This window comes from Budorcas taxicolor, chromosome 1, assembly GCF_023091745.1.
Source record: "Budorcas taxicolor isolate Tak-1 chromosome 1, Takin1.1, whole genome shotgun sequence".
NCBI classification, from domain to species: Eukaryota; Metazoa; Chordata; class Mammalia; order Artiodactyla; family Bovidae; genus Budorcas; species Budorcas taxicolor.
Genome location: NC_068910.1, coordinates 25,351,386 through 25,369,492, shown reverse-complemented (window position 1 = coordinate 25,369,492; position 18,107 = coordinate 25,351,386). Strand labels below are relative to the sequence as shown.

The following is an 18,107-nucleotide window of genomic DNA, read 5'->3' as shown; positions in this document are numbered from 1 at the left end:
AGTTCACTATTCCTTTAGGTGCCTGCCAATATTCTCCCAGTGATTTGTTTCCTGAAAGTAATATGAAGAAAAGTGAGACAAAAACACATATGCTGAAATAGGTCCTAATTTTACTACCATGAAGGAAACTTTATTTTATGAAAGTTATTAATGTCAATTTAAATGTCTTCAAATATCAAAGACTGCTTTAATTCACAGACCTCACAGTGTTTTTTTTATGAGGCTGTAAGAAGGACTTGTGAAGATCATGTGATAGAATAACCAGTCATAATGGGGAGGGAGCCAGGGAGCTGTATTTTCAGTTAAAATGCAGTTATTTTCTACATTTTACTTAAGGGAACTGTAAACCTCTGGTAATAAATACAAGGAACACGCTAACGTATTAGACAGGAAATAATTACTTGGTATAGCAACTGCAGGCTACTTTAGTGTTCAAATCACATGTGAAACAATTTTCTATGTGTTCACTAGAGATACGTTTGTACTTAATGTTAGGCTAACTGCTTCCAAGAACCAGATTCGGGGGAAATTACATTTTTACAGTGAAACAACATCTCACGTGTCCTCAGGGTTCTCTCCCCTCCAAAGGGGCCACCTGCCTACAGTAAGTCGAGCTGTCATCTCCAACATCTGCTGGGGGTGGGGCAGGGCACAGCGGTCGGGGGCTGCCCCGCACCGTCCCCCACGCACTAGCTGGGAGCAGGAAGGGCTGCTCCAGCGGAGAGCCCCAAACAAATGGGGCTTCAACGACAACAATGGCAACAAACGTGTTTCCGTTTCTTTTAGACTGTATTGGGCCCTGTCATTTGTTACCCAGATAATCCTTCACCCTGTTATAGAATTTCAAGCCATGGCTTTCCTTCCTTCTCCCAGAGAGTGTAAGTGTTCATTACAGGAAATGAATCAAAGAACATCAGAATAGCAAATATCACTATACAGCATATGTCATTATTACACAGACTGAATGATGGTTTTATGTTTAGGAGTTAACTTGAAGTGAGGAAGCTGGCAACAGTGCCAAAGTTCATTTTTCCCCCCCTAATTTAACCCCTGACCAGAGGCCAAGGGAATTTCTGAGCATGACAAGCCATCAACACCTCCAATCTCAAGGGACATTTTTGGATATTTGTGCCAAGTGGTTTGTAAAGCAAGCATGGGCACCAGACAGCTCCAAGGATGACCAGAGAGTGCTTTGTCTATGATAATTTATTCATCTTAAACTTGGAAAAGCACACAGGGATGAGAAATAAGATTTCTGGTTTAAGGGCAAGTTTTATCATTGCCTTTATGGCCATGTAAGGCGAAAACATCTGAAAGGGCAGCGGGTAAGCACGCCAGATCTTATGGGCTGCCCCATGTGACAAGTCGTGACTCACGTCTCTATACTGTGTAGTACACAATCTTGCAGCAAATTCTTACAGAATATCACTTTCCCACAATGTGAAGTTTTTTCCAATTATGCTTATCTTTTAGAAAGGTTTTTAAACAGTAACCTTGTTCCTCAGGGTCAATATTTGTATCAACTAAAATTTCAAAACAAGGAATGTAAACAAGAAACCTATTTAATTTTGTCTTCTGTTAAAGACATGTACATCTACTAACAATTTTCTGCAGACCTTGAGCAAATTCTATCAGACATCAGCTGAAAAAATAAGATAATTGTCTTGAGGAGCTTTTAAATCTATACCCTAGTAGAGGCAATGATTAAGGTATACTAAATTTATTAATGTGCTTTCTTCCCCCGCCTCCATGCAATTAAGAACTACTATGATGATGACATCTTTTCGTTTCCTGACATCTTTTACTTTTTACTGAAATAGTAATTCCTTAAATGTAGTTCTACAGATTACCAAACACTAACACGCTATGCAGGGGCTTCCCAGGTAGCTGAGTGGTAAAGAATCTGCCTGCCAATGCAGCAGGTGTGTGTTCGATCCCTAGGCCAGGAGGATCCCCTGGAGGAGAGCATGGCTACCCACTCTAGTGTTCTTGCCTGGAGAATCCCATGCACAGAGGAGCCTGGTGGGCTACAGTCCATGGGTCACAAAAAAGTCAGACATGACTTAGCGACTCAACACCACCACACACTATCACCTACCCCAGCAACAACCTCTTCATGGACGGGCAGGTGCTTCTATGTCACAGGTAAGGAAACTGGTGCCTAGTGAGGCCCCGAAGTCTCCTTCCTCAGCTGCGGACAGAACAGAGGTCTGACAGCCCTGTGACTCGGCCAGGTCAGCCAGCACTGGAGGCTGCAGCTCTGGGCAAATCCACTGGGTGTCCCGGCCCCAGTTTCCCCACTGACCCAGACAGTGGATACTGGTGATGCAGGAAGCAGACTGCCCACCTCTCCCCGACCCACGGTAAACTGATCGGAGACTCACTCCCTGTGGACTGAAACTCCACGGTGACAGCCACAGGACGGGAGGCTGAGCCCTGCCCAGATCACATATTTCTCATTCTCAAAGTCAGGCCACCTCCGCAACCACACATGCGCAGAAAAGGTCTTGGACATCTAAGGGGAGTGACGTTAAGAGATGCTCCACGCATAAACCTCTGCAGTAGAGTCCACCTTGGCTAACAGACATGTGCGCACGCACAGAAGAACCTGAGATATACCCAATCCGGGCTGTGAACTGGGCAAACCAAAATGACTGCCCAAAGGAAAGCTGGGAAAAATGCCTCATCACGGGAATTCACCCTGCCCCGCAGGCACGGCTCAGGGACTCTAAGTCTGCCAGTGGGTGTTCCTGTCCACACGTACTGCACTCCTTTCTCCACCTAATAAATACTTCACCTTTCATCTCTGTGGGAATTTTCTTCTGCAAAGTTGAAAAGCCAGGGTCTTGCACTGACCACTGGTCTACTGGCTAAGATTCGGTGCTCTCACCACCGTGACCCGTTCTCAACCTCTGGCTGGGACCGAAGCCCTGCTTCAAACGGCTGCCAGCCGAGACCCCTGAGATCACTGATAGCAAGTTTCTCCCCCTGCTGCCGCAGCCCCACCTCCTGCCACCTCTGACTAAACTAAGTGCTTACTGCCTATCATACAACGTTTCTCACAAAAAGGAACTGTAATGAACACACATGTCCTTAAGAGGAATGATACAGTTGCAAGTACATCTTTGAATTAGCTCCTTAAAGAAACCAGAAAATATATATATATTTGTTTTAACACACAGACAATTTATAGTATGTTCACTTTAAGAAGTGGCCTTCCTTATCCAGTATGACTCAATTTCCAGAATGCTCACTTTGCCCCCAGGCCCCAGAGGGGGTCCACAGACAGACCCTTGTAGGTCCCGGGGAGTAAGGACTCCTGACCACTGGCAAACAAATCAAGACCACCTACCCACTTAACACAGCTAAGGACATGGATCATGTGGAAACAACTGCCTGTCATAATCAATCCGAGCTGGCTTCGTATCTACAGGCAATAGTCTTATTTTGGATTATCAGTTCTACAAGTCAGATGGGTCCAATTATTACTATAGGATCCTATAAAAATGTATGTTTTCTGTTTTCCTGATCACTATAACAAAAAGTCCATCCAATGACCATTAAAACAAACCGGAAGTGAATTTTTTTTTTCCACTAAAGCTGGTATCCTAAGCCCAAGTAGCTGTCAGTTTATGGGGTTTGCATCAAAACCAACAGTTCATAGTTTTCTGGCAAATCTCCGTTTCAATTCATTTCAACCATAATTCTCACTTACCTTTATTTGCAAGAACAAAATGCCTTTCTCTCTCAGACTGTTACACCTCTCACTTACTAGATTGGTTCCAGTTTTTGCATTCTCCCTAAAACCTCACTAGAAAATGCGTATGACAGAGTGATGGAGAGCACGACATTGCATACTGTCACTCTGCTCTTTGTTTAATGTCTAGCAAAACGCCCAGATGTTTAGATCTCGGTATTTTCTACACCGTGCAGTTTAGCCTTCGGTAAGTTGTGGGGCAGCCTCTGCTCTCCTGACACTAGTTAATCTACGAGGCTGTCAAACATGTCACACGGACCGTGAATCACTGCCTCCTGCAGAATTTGCCGAAGCCCCCCAAGAAGTGCTCGAGGCAGACAGCTGCACTGGGGGCCCTGCACCCACAGCTCGGCTCTGCGCAGAGAGCCCTTGCTAAGTCATCTTCAAGATAATCCAAGGGCCTGAGTGAAGGCTTTAATAAAAAGAAAATGAAAAATTTGTCAAAAACAAATTGGCTGTCTTTCAGACAGACACCTTTTTAGCCGGAGTTCCTCCCCCAACAACACCCACCCAGACACTCTTTTCTCAAACTAGTGGAACTCTCTTCTTCTAAACAATCTGGAATTTCTGAAGAATGTTGTTTTTGCATAGTTAATATTTTCACATTTTTCTCCCCCTTCTTGGTCTTTCCCAGTATAATATAATCCTTTGCACCTGCAAAAGCTCCACAGACTGCTGACTGCCAACAATCCACCACATGACCTTGCCTCCAGGACCAGAGGGCCTGTGGTAAAGGAGAAAGAAAAATACACGTTACTGAATATCTGAATTCATCAGAACCTCCTGTGGGTTAGCTCTGGGGATGGGAACTTAAGTGAGAAGCTATTTTGGTGGCATTCCTCACTGATGACATAAGTGATTTTCCCAAGGACTTAACGGCCTTCTAAAATAAGTCAAAGAAACCAGGGGGACAGGGACATTAGCGAGCCCAAAGGAAACCATTGTCAGAGAATACGTGTGATACACATACACATATATACACATTTACATATAACATAAAAACACCTTTAAGACAATGTAACATTTAAAATACCTCCCATATAACTCTAAACATGTAAATACCATAATACACAGATTAGTCCAAAGCAGTGTATACCAAATTCCACAGTTCTGTTTTCAGTCTTTAGCCATGCTGTACATGTCTGAAGGATACTGATTCTATTACTAAACAATGTAAAGTTCCTCAAAACGCTTTCACACCACTCTGTGTAATATGTGTAACATAAAACTCATGCTGAGTTTCAAACTAGGCAAGACGATGGCAGGGGTGTGGTGCCTTGCTTGCTGAGAGTTTATGATACACTAGAAAATGAGATACAGTCATTTCAAATGGTGAAGAGAGAGTCAGGCCCTGGTTCAGCCTCTGAACACTCATCAAAACCCGAGACTTCCCTGGTGATCCAGTGGTTAAGAATCTGCTTTGCACTGCAGGGGATGTGGGTTTGATCCCTAGTCAGGGAACTAAGCCCCAAGCCACTAGACAATCCACAGGAAAGATCTCCACATGACCCAGTGAAGACCCCCCAATACAGCTAAATAAATATTTTAAAAAACAAAACAAACCAAAACTAAACCAAACAAACATACCGAAAAAAAAAAAACCAAACACCCACAGTCCTCATAACAATCCTAAGAGTCGGGTCCTGTTGCTAGTCTCGTTTTATCCAGGCTTTCTAACAGCAGAGCCTACACTATTTATTTTTGTTTTTAGCTTTCTTGAGGTATAAATGATACCCAATAAACTACATGTATTTCAAGCAGGTGATACAGTAACTTCTGATACACATACACGAGACATCGTCATGATTAAGATAACGATCACCCAAAAAGCTTTGCTGTCCCTCTGTCATCCCCCTTTCCTGACGAAACCTTAGACAATCTGATCGATCCCTATAGATTAGTTTGCCTTTCCTGGAGTTTTATATAAATGTAATTACACATTAACTTTTTAACACAGCTTCTTCGCTTCAGATTCCTTGTATGATTCGCTCATGTTAATGTGGGTGTCGATCATCTGTTCCTCTTTTTTGGTTAAATGACAGTCCATTGTATAGATGCATCATTATTGGTCTGCGTATCTGCCTGCTGATGGACCTTTGCGATTTTTCCAGTTTGGGGCTACTACGAATAAAACTGTTCAGAACGTTTATATTTATGACTTCATGTGGACAGATGCCTTCATTTCTCCTGGAAAAATACCCAGGAGTGAAGTAACTGAACCACCTGGCAGATGTATGCAGGTACACTTTTTAAGAGACTAACCAATTGTTTTAGAAACTGTTGTACCATTTTACATTTAGACCAGTTTCTTTACATCTTTTCCAATATCTGGTATTGTCAGTATTTTTAGTATTTTACCATTTTAATTCATATGCAGTAGTATTTCACTGTGGTTTCAATATGTATTTCCCTAATAATGCTGAGCTCCTTTTCATGTAATTTTTTTACCATCCATAAAATATCTTCTTTATGAAGTGTCTATTCAAATGTTTTGCACATTTTTATTGGGTTGTCTGTTTTGTAATTACTGAGTTTTGACAGTTCTTTCTTAATTACTGCCTTTTATTTTTCTTGCCTTACTGAACTGCTTTGGGCGTCTAGCATAATGGCAAGTACCGTGATAAAGACAAAGAATATCAGAAATAAGACCTCTTAAATATATTCATTACAATGGTTAGAACGGTATATATAATATCCTGTCAATGGTGGTGTGACATTTTCATAGATGATCAAATATACCACCACTAACAAATGGGACCTAGTTAAACTTAAAAGCTTTTGCATAGCAAAGGAAACCATCAACAAGATGAAAGGACAACCCACAGAAAGGGAGAACATATTTGCAAATGAAGGAACAGACAAAGGATTAATCTCCAAAATACAGAAGCAGTTCATTCAGCTCTATGTCAGAAATAATAACAATAATAATAATAACTCAGTCAAAAAATGGGCACAAAGCCTAAACAGAAATTTTTCCAAAGAAGACATATGGATGGTCAATGAACATGAAAGGATGCTCACCACTGCTCATTATTAGAGAAATGCAAATCAAACTACAACAGGATACCACCAAATAGCCATCATCAAAAAATGTACAAACCTGGACTTCCATGGTGAAACAGTGGCTAAGAACCCCCCTCCCAATGCAGAGTACATGGGTGTGCATCCCACATGCCCTGGGGCAACTAAGCCCGTGTGCCACAACTACTCAGCCAGAGTTCTGCAAATAATGAAGCCTGTGCACCTGGAAGCTATGATCCACAGCGAGAGAGGCCACCACAACGAGAAGCCCATGACCGTGAAGAGCAGGCCCTGCTCACTGCAATTAGAGAAAGACCACTCGCAGCAACAAAGACTCACAGTAACTGAAAATAAAATTAAACCAATAAACTTCACTTCGAAATTAAAAATCTACAAATCCCTAAGTGCTGCAGAGGATATGGAGAAAAAGGAACCCTCTTGCAGTGCTGGTGGGAATGTAAATTCATACAGCCACGATGAAGAAGAGTATGGAGGTTCCTTAAAAAGTTAAAACCAGAACTACCAGCAATCCCACTACTGGGCATATACTCTGAGAAACCCATAATTCAAAATGACTTATGCAACCCAGTGTTCACTGTAGCACTATTTACAAGAGCTAAAGACCTGGAAGCAACCTAAATGTCCATCCACAGATAAAGATGGGGTGCGTGCACAGAATGAACACTGCTGTTCAGTTGCTACACTGTGTCTGGCTCTCCAACTCGAGAAGGAACAAAGATGCTGAGCCAAAGGGGAAATAATGCCCAGCTGTGGATGTGTCTGGTGGTGAAAGTAAAGTCTGATGCTGTCAAGAACAATACTGTTTAGGAACCTGCAACGTTAGGTCCATGAAACAAGGTCAATTGGAAGTGGTCAAAAAGGAGATGGAAAGAGTGAACCATCAACATTCTAGCAATCAGTGAACTAAAATGGACTGGAATGGGTGAATTTAACTCAAATGACCATTATATCTATGATTGTAGGCAAGAATCTCTTAGAAGAAATGGACTACTCCTCGTAGTCAACAAGAGTCCGAAATGCAGTACTTGGGTACAAACTCAAAAAACAAAAGGAACAATCTCTGTTCATTTCCAAGGCAAATCATTCAATAGCACATAATTCAAGTCTAGGCCCCAAACACTAATGCCAAAGAAGCTGAAGTTGAATGGTTTTATGATGTCCTACAAGACCTTCTAGAACTAACACCACAAAAAGATGTCCTTTTCATCATAGAAGATTGGAATACAAAATGAAGCAGGGCAAAGGCTGAGACTGAGTTTTGCCAAGAGAATGCACTGGTCACAGCAAACACCCTCTTCCAACAACACAAGAGACAACTCTACACATGGATGTCACCAAATGGTCAATACTGAAATCAGATTCATTATATTCTTTGTAGCCATACACATGGGAGATTGTACAGATGGAGAAGCCCCATACAGTCAGCAAAAATAAGACCAGGTGCTGATTGTGGCTCAGATCATGAACTCCTTATTGCAAAATTCAGACTTAAATTTAAGAATGTAAGGAAAACCACTAGGCTATTCAGGTATGACCTAAATCAAATCCATTATGATTAGACAGTGGAAGTGACAAATAGATTCAAGGAATTAGATCTGATAGAGTGCCCAAAGAACTATAGACGAATGTTCCTAACATTGCACAGGACGTGGTGATCAAAACCATCCCCAAGAAAAAGAGATGCAAAAAGGCAAAATGGTTGTCTGCGGAGGCCTTACAAATAGCTGAGAAAAGAAGAGAATTGAAAGGCAAAGGAGAAAAAGGAAAGATATACCCATCTGAATGCAGAGTTCCAGAGAACAGCAAGCAGAGATAAGAAAGTCTTTTAAAGCAAACAATGCAAAGAAACAGAGGAAAACAAAAGAATACGGAAGACCAGAGATCTCCTCAAGAGTATTAAGAGATACTAAGGGTGCAATGAAGAACAAAACCAGCATGGGCCTAACAGAAAAAGAAGATATTAAGAAGAGATGACAAGACTACACAGAAGAACTATACAAAAAAGATCTTCATGACCCAGATAACCATGATGGTGTGATCACTCACCTAGAGCCAGACATCCTGAAGTGCGAAGTCAAGTGGGCCTTAGGAAGCATCACTACGAACAAAGCTAGTGGAGGTGATGGAATTTCAGTCTGAGCTGTTTCAAATCCTAAAAGATGATGCTGCAGAAGTGCTGCACTCAATATGCCAGCAAATTTGGAAAACTCAGCAGTGGCCACAGGACTGGAAAAGGTCAGTTTTCATTACAATTCCAGAGAAGTGCAATGCCAAAGAATGTTCAAACTACCACACAATTGCACTCATTTCACATGCTAGCAAAGTAATGCTCAAAATCCTTCAAGCTAGGCTTCAACAGTATGTGAATGAAGAACTTCCAGATGTACAAGCTGGATTTAAAAAAGGCAGAAGAACCACAGATCAAATTGCCAACATCCATTGGTCATAGAAAAAGTCAGAGAATTCCAGGACATGTATTTCAGACTATGCTAAAGCCTTTGACTGCAAAGATCACAATAAACTGAAAATTCTTCAAGAGATGGGAATACCAGACCACTTGACCTGCCTCCTGAGAAATCTGTATGCAGGTCAGGAAGCAACAGTTAGAACTGGACATGGAACAACAGACTGGTTCCAAACTGGGAAAGGAGTACATCAAGCCTGTATATGTCACCCTGCTTATTTAACTTGTCTGCAGAGTCCATCATGCGAAATGCCAGGCTGGATGAAGCACAAGCTGGAATCAAGATTGCCGGGAGAAATATCACTAACCTCAGACAGGTAAATGAAATCACCCTAATGGCAGCAACAGAAAAGGAACTGAAGAGCCTGTTGATGAGGGTGAAAGAGGAGAGTGAAAAGTCTGGCTTAAAGCTCAACATTCAAAAAACAAAGATCATGGCATCTGGTCCCATCACTTCATGGCAAATAGATGGGGAAACAGTGGAAACAGTGAGAGACTTTATCTTCTTGGGCTCCAAAATCACTGTGGACGATGACTGCAGCCATGAAATTAAAAGACGCTTGCTCCTTGGAAGAAGAGCTATGACAATCCTAGACAGCATATTAAAAAGCAGAGACATTACTTTGCTAACAAAGGCCCATAGTGTCAAAGCTATGCTTTTTCCAGTAGTCATGTATGGATGTGAGAACTGGACAATAAAAATGCCAAAAGAATGGAATGCTCAAGTGGCCAAAGAATGGAAGCCTTCGAACTGTTGTCTGGAGAAGACCCTTGAGAGTCCCTTGCACAGCAAGCAGATCAACCCAGTCAGGAAATCAAACCTGAATCCTCACTGGAAGGACTGATGCTGAAGCTGAAGCGCTAATATTTTTTGGCTACCTGATGCAAAGAGCCAACTCACGGGAAAAGACTCTGATGCTGGGAAAGAATGAAGGCAGGAGGAGAAGGGGACGAAAGAGGATGAGATGGCTAGATGGCATCAACTGAACGGACATGAGTTTGAACAGGCTCCAGGAATTGGTGAAGGACAGAGAAGCCTGGTGTGCTGCAGTCCATGGGGTCGCAAAGAGCCGGACACGACTGAGCGACTGAAGAACAACAATATGAGAGAGGAATGAAACTGGGCTGTCTGTAGTGAAAAGAATGGACCTAGCATCCTTCATAGAGCGAAGTAAGAGAAAAACAAGTATCATATGTTACTGAGCATAGAGGAAATTCAGGAAAATGGTACAGGCGAAGCTATATGCAGGGCAGGAATACAGACGCAGATACAGCGAATGGACATGCAGACACAGGTCGGGGGAGGGCAAGGCTGGGACGAACTGCAAGAGCAGCACGCACATGTGCACCACTGCGCGTGAGACAAACGCTGCTGGCGAGCTGCCTCTAAATATACACACACACAGATATACCACCGCGCGTGAGACAGATGCTGCTGGCGAGCTGCCTCTAAATATACACACACACAGATATACCACCGCGCATGAGACAGATGCTGCTGGCGAGCTGCCTCTAAATATACACACACACAGATATACCACCACACGTGGGACAGATGCTGCTGGCGAGCTGCCTCTAAATATACACACACACAGATATACCACCACACGTGGGACAGATGCTGCTGGCGAGCTGCCTCTAAATATACACACACACACAGATACACCACCGTGCGTGAGACAGACAGCTGCTGGCGAGCTGCCTCTAAATATACACACACACAGATATACCACCGCGCGTGAGACAGACAGCTGCTGGCGAGCTGCCTCTAAATATACACACACACAGATATACCACCGCGCGTGAGACAGACAGCTGCTGGCGAGCTGCCTCTAAATATACACACACACACAGATATACCACCGCGCGTGAGACAGATGCTGCTGGCGAGCTGCCTCTAAATATACACACACACACATACACCACCACGCGTGGGACAGATGCTGCTGGCGAGCTGCCTCTAAATATACACACACACAGATATACCACCGCGCGTGAGACAGACAGCTGCTGGCGAGCTGCCTCTAAATATACACACACGCACATACACCACCACGCGTAAGACAGACAGCTGCTGGCGAGCTGCCTCTAAATATACACACACACAGATATACCACCACGTGTGAGACAGACAGCTGCTGGTGAGCTGCCTCTAAATATACACACACACACATACACCACCACACGTGGGACAGATGCTGCTGGCGAGCTGCCTCTAAATATACACACACACACATATACACTACCACACGTGAGACAGACAGCTGCTGGCGAGCTGCCTCTAAATATACACACACACATATACACCACCGTGCGTGAGACAGACAGCTGCTGGCGAGCTGCCTCTAAATATACACACACACACAGATATACCACCGCACGTGGGACAGATGCTGCTGGCGAGCTGCCTCTAAATATACACACACACATATACACCACCACGCGTGAGACAGACAGCTCCTGGCGCCCAGGGGCCCTACTCAGCACTCTGCGACGACCCCGAGGGGGGCTCAGAGGCCCATCGCTTAGTCACGGTGCTGTACGTCAGAAACTACCGCCACACTGTAAAGCGCCCATCCTCCTAATACACACACACACACACACACACAGCTAAACAACAGCTAACTTAGTACTACCTTCCTACTTCAACAATTCTCTACTGAAAATACACTTGGAAGGCTGAGAAAGCTGCTACAGAAATGGAACAGACACCATGTAAGCAAACCAAGGCATCTGTATCTCTGTCAGCTTTAACAGCGTTTCTTCAGTCAGACGGCTAACTATGTAACCTGCCTAACAAATCAGACGTATAATAGTGCACAGTGTCAGAGCGCCAACATTTCCTTCCACCTAACTAACGAGATTGGTTACTTGGAAAGCATGTTTATTGAAATCACTGGACTAAGAGTAAAGCTAATCAAATAGATTTCTACTTGTGGCAGTAGATTAACTAAAAAGAGAAAGTTTGATCAAAAACAGCTTTCTAAAGATAGTCTTGCCACTAAGCAGAGTTTCTGGTATTTTTCTGTAAATGTTCTAATGTTTCCAAGTATAGATATCTCTGTGCTTTTGTAAAAAACATTTTCTCCAGAGCTCTTACAAGTACTGGAGACAGCATAAGGACCAAATCAGGAGAACAGCAACTTTTTATGTTTATCTTTTTTCAATTTTTGGCCACACTCCACAGCATACGGAACCTTAGGTTTGCCAACCAGGGATCAAACCAATGCCCCCTGTTTGGAAAGCAGAATCTTAATCACTGGATAGCCAGGGAAGTCACAACTTTTTACTTTAAAGGTGGCAAAATGTTTATTTTATCAGGCTAATGCCAATTTGGAGAAGGCAATGGCACCCCACTCCAGTACTCTTGCCTGGAAAATCCCATGGACGGAGGAGCCTGGTAGGCTGCAGTCCATGGGGTCGCTAAGAGTCGGACACGACTGAGCAATTTCACTTTCACTTTTCACTTTCTTGCATTGGAGAAGGAAATGGCAACCCACTCCAGTGTTCTTGCCTGGAGAATCCCAGGGATGGGAGAGCCTGGTGGGCTGCCGTCTATGGGGCTGCACAGAGTCGGACACGACTGAAGTGACTTAGCAGCAGCAACGCCAACTTGAACACTATACTTTGCCGAGTTTTCAGGAAACGGACACAAAATGTAAAATATCAATGGTCATTCTGGAAATGACTGAGAGGCATCTTCAGTTTCTGCTAGAACCTGCAAGGATTCCACAGAGGTTACTCCAGGCAGACTTAAAGCGCTACAGATAATGCTGAGTTTGCAAGTCAAGTGCATGTGCTCGGCTGCAGTCGTGGCAGACTCTCTGCGCCCCCATGCACTGCAGCCCACATGGCTCCGCTGACCACCAGATCTCCCAGGCAAGTACGCTCCTCCTCCAGGAGATCTTCCTGACCCAGGGGTCGAACCTGCGTCCCCTGCATCTCCTGCACTGGCAGGTGGATTATTTACCACTGAGCCACCTGGGAAGGCCTAAAATAGCTAGTAATAAAGAACAAATAATAAGGTGTGTATTACATGTCATACAGGAGAAGAAAAATCAGAGACACTATATAACTCATAAATTGAGCATTTACTCAATACCTACTAGGTTTCAGGCAGTGTAGAGTCAGGGGGAAAAAAATAGCAGCCTCCAGGTCTAATATTTGATGAGGGCACAATGAGGACAGAGGAGGTGATAAGAGGAAGGCCTCACAGAGGTGGCTGCTAGAATCTAGGGGAGAAAAAAAATGGTTGCCAAGGGGGGGCGGGGGGGGGACCACTGGATCAAAATAGACCCAGATGGCTGAAGACACAATTTAAAAATAGAATCTCCAAAGATAAGCATAACTTTCCACTATCACCTAGGCAGAATAACTTAGCCTAGAAACATAAAAAGAAATCATTTTTTATTAGAAAAAGATACTAATAAATAAACAAAAAAATCTCTAGAACCAAAAGATTAAGATTCAAGTGAAAAACTTCCATGGCAAACACAGAGCATTATAACAGGAACCACAGGAACTACACTCACACAGAACTTACTATGCTCCAGGCACCAAACACTTTACACACATTAATTCACATAATCCTAACCACAATCTTCCAAAGTATTTGCCATTTAATCATTTCACAAACAAGGAAGTTGAAGCTCAGAGAAGTTAAGCACCTTACCAAAGTTTAAACAGGTAGTGACAGAGTTTATAAATGCTCCAACTTGCACCAATAGGTTAGAGGTGTCTTGAAAGCAAACAAAAGGTATCTATAAGACATTTCATAGTTCTATATACAGATGATAACTTTTACTAGAATGATAATCAGAATAACCAAGTGAATGAACAAACTGTCAATGTCAAAAATATGTGCTTTAAATAATATGAATTTTCTAATGCAGCTCAATATCAAAAAACAAACAAGCTGATCAGACAATGGGGAGAAGATCTAAGCAGACTTTTCTCCAAGACGACATACAAATGGCCAAGAGGCCCATGAAAAGATGCTCTCCATCACCAATTATTAAAGAAATGCAAATCAAAACCACGAGGTAGCAGCTCACACCAATCGGAATAGACATCATCAAAAAATCTACACACGCCTAAATGCTAGAGAGGGTGTGAAGAAAAGGGAACACTCTTACACTGTTGATAGGAATGCAAACTGACACGACCCCTGTGGAGAACAGTTCCTTAAAAAACTAACCACAGAACTACCACATGACCCAGCAATTCCACTCCTGGGCAGACATGCAGAGAAACTCCTAATTCCAAAGGATACACGCACCCCAATGTTCGCTGCAGCACTATTGACAACAGCCAGGACACGGAAGCACCCGAAGTGTCCATCGAAAGAGGAATGGATGAAGACGTGGTAGATACATGCGGTGGGATGTCACTCAGCTACAAAAAGAGCAAAACTGTATTTGCAGAGATACCAATGGACCTAGAATCTGTCATACAGAGTGAAGTCAGGAAGAGAAAAACTAACATCATATATTAACGCTTCTATGTGGAATCTAGAAAAAGGGTACTGATACACCTACTTGCAAAGCAGAATAGAGACACAGACGGAGAGCACAAACGTACGGACATCAAGGGGGTGAGGGGGTGGGACGGACTGGGAGAGTGGGATTGACTGTGTCCACTACAGTGTATTAAGTAGAACGCAAGGCCTGCTGTACAGCACAGGAGGGTGGGGGGAGGTACAATCTGTTTATAGGACATATGTTAAACTTTAAACTTTAAAATGCATTCCAATATTCATTTTGTTGTTGTTTAGTTACTAGTCAGGCTCCTCTGCAACCCCATGGACTGCAGCCCACCAGACTCCTCTGTCTATGGGATTTCCCAAGCAAGAATACTGGAGTGGGCTGCTGTTCCCGTCTCCAGGGGATCTTCCCAGCCCAGGGATCAAACCCACATCTTGTATATTGGCAGGTGGGTTCTCTACCACTGAGTCACCAGGGAAGCCCCCAATATACATTGCTGCTAAGTCACTTCAGTTGTGTCCAACTCTGTGCGGCCCCATAGACGGCAGCCCACGAGGCTCCCCCATCCCTGGGATTCTCCAGGCAAGAACACTGGAGTGGGTTGCCATTTCCTTCTCCAATGCAAAAAAGTGAAAAGTGAAAGTGAAGTCGCTCAGTTGTGTCCGACTCTTAGCGACCCCAAGGACTATAGCCTACCAGGCTCCTCCATCCGTGGGATTTTCCAAGCAAGGGTACTGGAGTGGGGTGCCATTGCCTTCTCCACCAATACACATTCAATTCAGTTCAGTTGCTCAGTCATGTCCGACTCTTTGTGACCCCATGAACCGCAGCACGCCAGGCCTCCCTGTCCATCACCAACTCCCGGAGTCCACCCAAACTCATGTTCATCGAGTCAGTGATGCCATCCAGCCATCTCATCCTCTGTTGTCCCCTTCTCCTCCTGCCCCCAATCCCTCCCAGCATCAGAGTCTTTTCCAATGAGTCAACTCTTCGCATAAGGTGACCAAAGTACTGGAGTTTCAGCTTTAGCATCAGTCCTTCCAATGAACATCCAGGACTGAACTCCTTTAGGATGGACTGGTTGTATCTCCTTACAGTCCAAGGGACTCTCAAGAGTCTTCTCCAACACCACAGTTCAAAAGCATCAATTCTTTGGCACTCAGCTTTCTCCACAGTCCAACTCACATCCATACATGACCACTGGAAAAACCATACCCTTGACTAGACGGACCTTTGTTGGTAAAGTAATGTCTCTACTTTTCAATATGCTATCTAGGTTGGTCATAACTTTCCTTCCAAGGAGTAAGTGTCTTTTAATTTCATGGCTGCAATCACCATCTGCAGTGATTTTGGAGCCCCCCAAAATAATGTCTGACACTGTTTCCACTGTTTCCCCATCTATTTCCCATGAAGTGATGGGACCAGATGCCATGATCTTCATTTTCTGAATGTTGAGCTTTAAGACAACTTTTTCACTCTCCTCTTTCACTTTCATCAAGAGGCTTAGGTACGGACAAATACTGTTTGATTCCACTTACGTGAGGTACCTAGAATAGTCAAATTCATAGCCAGGAAGTACACTCATAGATGCTGGGGATAGGGGTGGGGGGTGGGGAGTAATTAATGGGACCACTTCAGGTTAGGAAGGTGAAAAATTCAGGAGATGGATGGTGAAAGTCGTACAACAATATGAATGTACTTAAGTGCCACTGAACTGTACAGCTAAATATGGTTAATACAGTATGTTTTCTATTATGTGAATTTTACCATAATAAAAAAAATTTTTCATTATGTGTGATTTTTTAGAATAAAGAATTAAGTGAATCAAAGAATACTGACACTAAGCTAAAGAGAAAAGTGCTGTGGGGGCTTCCCTGCTGACGTAGTGGTAAAGAATCCACCTGCCAAGGCAGGAGATGCGGGTCCGATCCCTGGGCTGGGAAGATCCCACATGCCATGGGGCAACTAAGCCCGTGCTCTAGAGCCCGGGAGTCACAGCTGCTGAAGCCTGTGTGCTCTAGAGCCCACGACTCACAGCAAGTCGCCACAGTGAGAAGTCCACGCAGCACAGCTTGAGAGCAGCCGCCACTTGCCACAACTAGAGAAAGCCTGCGCGGTAACGGAGGTCCAGCACAGCCAAAGAGAAGCAAATAAATCTCCACCACAAAAAGCCACGTGGCGTTTACAAATCATTTATCTGAGAGCAACTCTAAGTTCGTTAAGCTACAAGAATAACAATAAGAACCTGGCTGGTAAAAAGTACTATATATGAATTATTAATTATTTTGAAATTACTTATTTGTTATGGAGGAACTAGAGGGTCATGCAGAGAAGGCAGTGGCACCCCACTCCAGTGCTCTCGCCTGGAGAATCCCATGGCCAGAGGAGCCTGGTGGGCTGCGGTCCATGGGGGCGCTGAGAGTCGGACACGACTGAGCGACTTCACTTTCACTTTTCACTTTCCTGCATTGGAGAAGGAAGTGGCACCGCACTCCAGTATTGTTGCCTGGAGAATCCCAGGGACGGGGGAGCCTGGTGGGCTGCCGTCTGTGGGGTCGCACAGAGTCGGACACGACTGAAGTGACTTAGCAGCAGCGGCAGCAGAGGGTCATGAGCAATAAAAAACTGACTGGAAGGACAGGACAGATTACTCGCAGGAAATGTAGCATTATTGTTTATGAACTTTGAATACTTTAATAGTAGTGGAAAATGGAATAAAAACGTAGTGTCAGCCAACAGTATGAATGACTGACTGACAGTATTACTGGCCACTTCCTGAGTACCTCGAAACTATGCAAAGACTTCACATTTCTCACTTGATTTTGAAAGGTGTGTATTAGTATCCATAAACACAGGTGCGGGGTGGTGCAAACCAATGTCAAGTAAGTTGCCTGAGGTCAGACAGAAAGTGGGGGAGCTGAACCTGGCTGTTCTGGTTCCCTCAGAGCCATGTGTCTTGTAGACAGAACAGTATATAAACAACATTTGTACGCTTCCTTGATACACAGCTCACCGTCTAGAGAAGCTACCATAGGCAAGTTATTATAGTTTGATGTCAATAAAATTTAGTTAAATAATGTGGGTTTGTAATGGAGAATTCTTTTTAAAGACCTCAACATCAAAATTTTTAATTGCCCTAATTTCTAAACATAAGTAAGCATTTCCATTGCCACTGAGGTCTAATGACAACTCCTGTAAAGGCACAGAGAGGGGCCCAAATATGAAAACCACAGTGGTGGTGTCTCAAATGAGATGACAAAGCTTGAGACCCTAAATGAATAAACCTAAGTGAGACTTGTGAAAACCAAGCAGCCATGCTTTACTTGCTGTTTGCTTATTTATCAAAATTCAAACTCCTGCT

At 43.7% G+C, this 18,107-nt stretch overlaps 1 protein-coding gene across 4 annotated transcripts in view; it reads right to left on the bottom strand.

Moving 5' to 3' along the window:
- Nucleotides 1-18,107, bottom strand: part of SLC25A26 (solute carrier family 25 member 26) — a 142,061-nt gene that overhangs the window by 7,359 nt on the left and 116,595 nt on the right. For all 4 annotated transcript variants that reach the window (XM_052640382.1, XM_052640398.1, XM_052640390.1 and 1 more), the window contains one exon: nucleotides 4,412-4,481. In XM_052640382.1, the coding sequence (XP_052496342.1) occupies nucleotides 4,412-4,481 (70 nt within the window). The remainder of the gene's footprint in view (nucleotides 1-4,411; nucleotides 4,482-18,107) is intronic.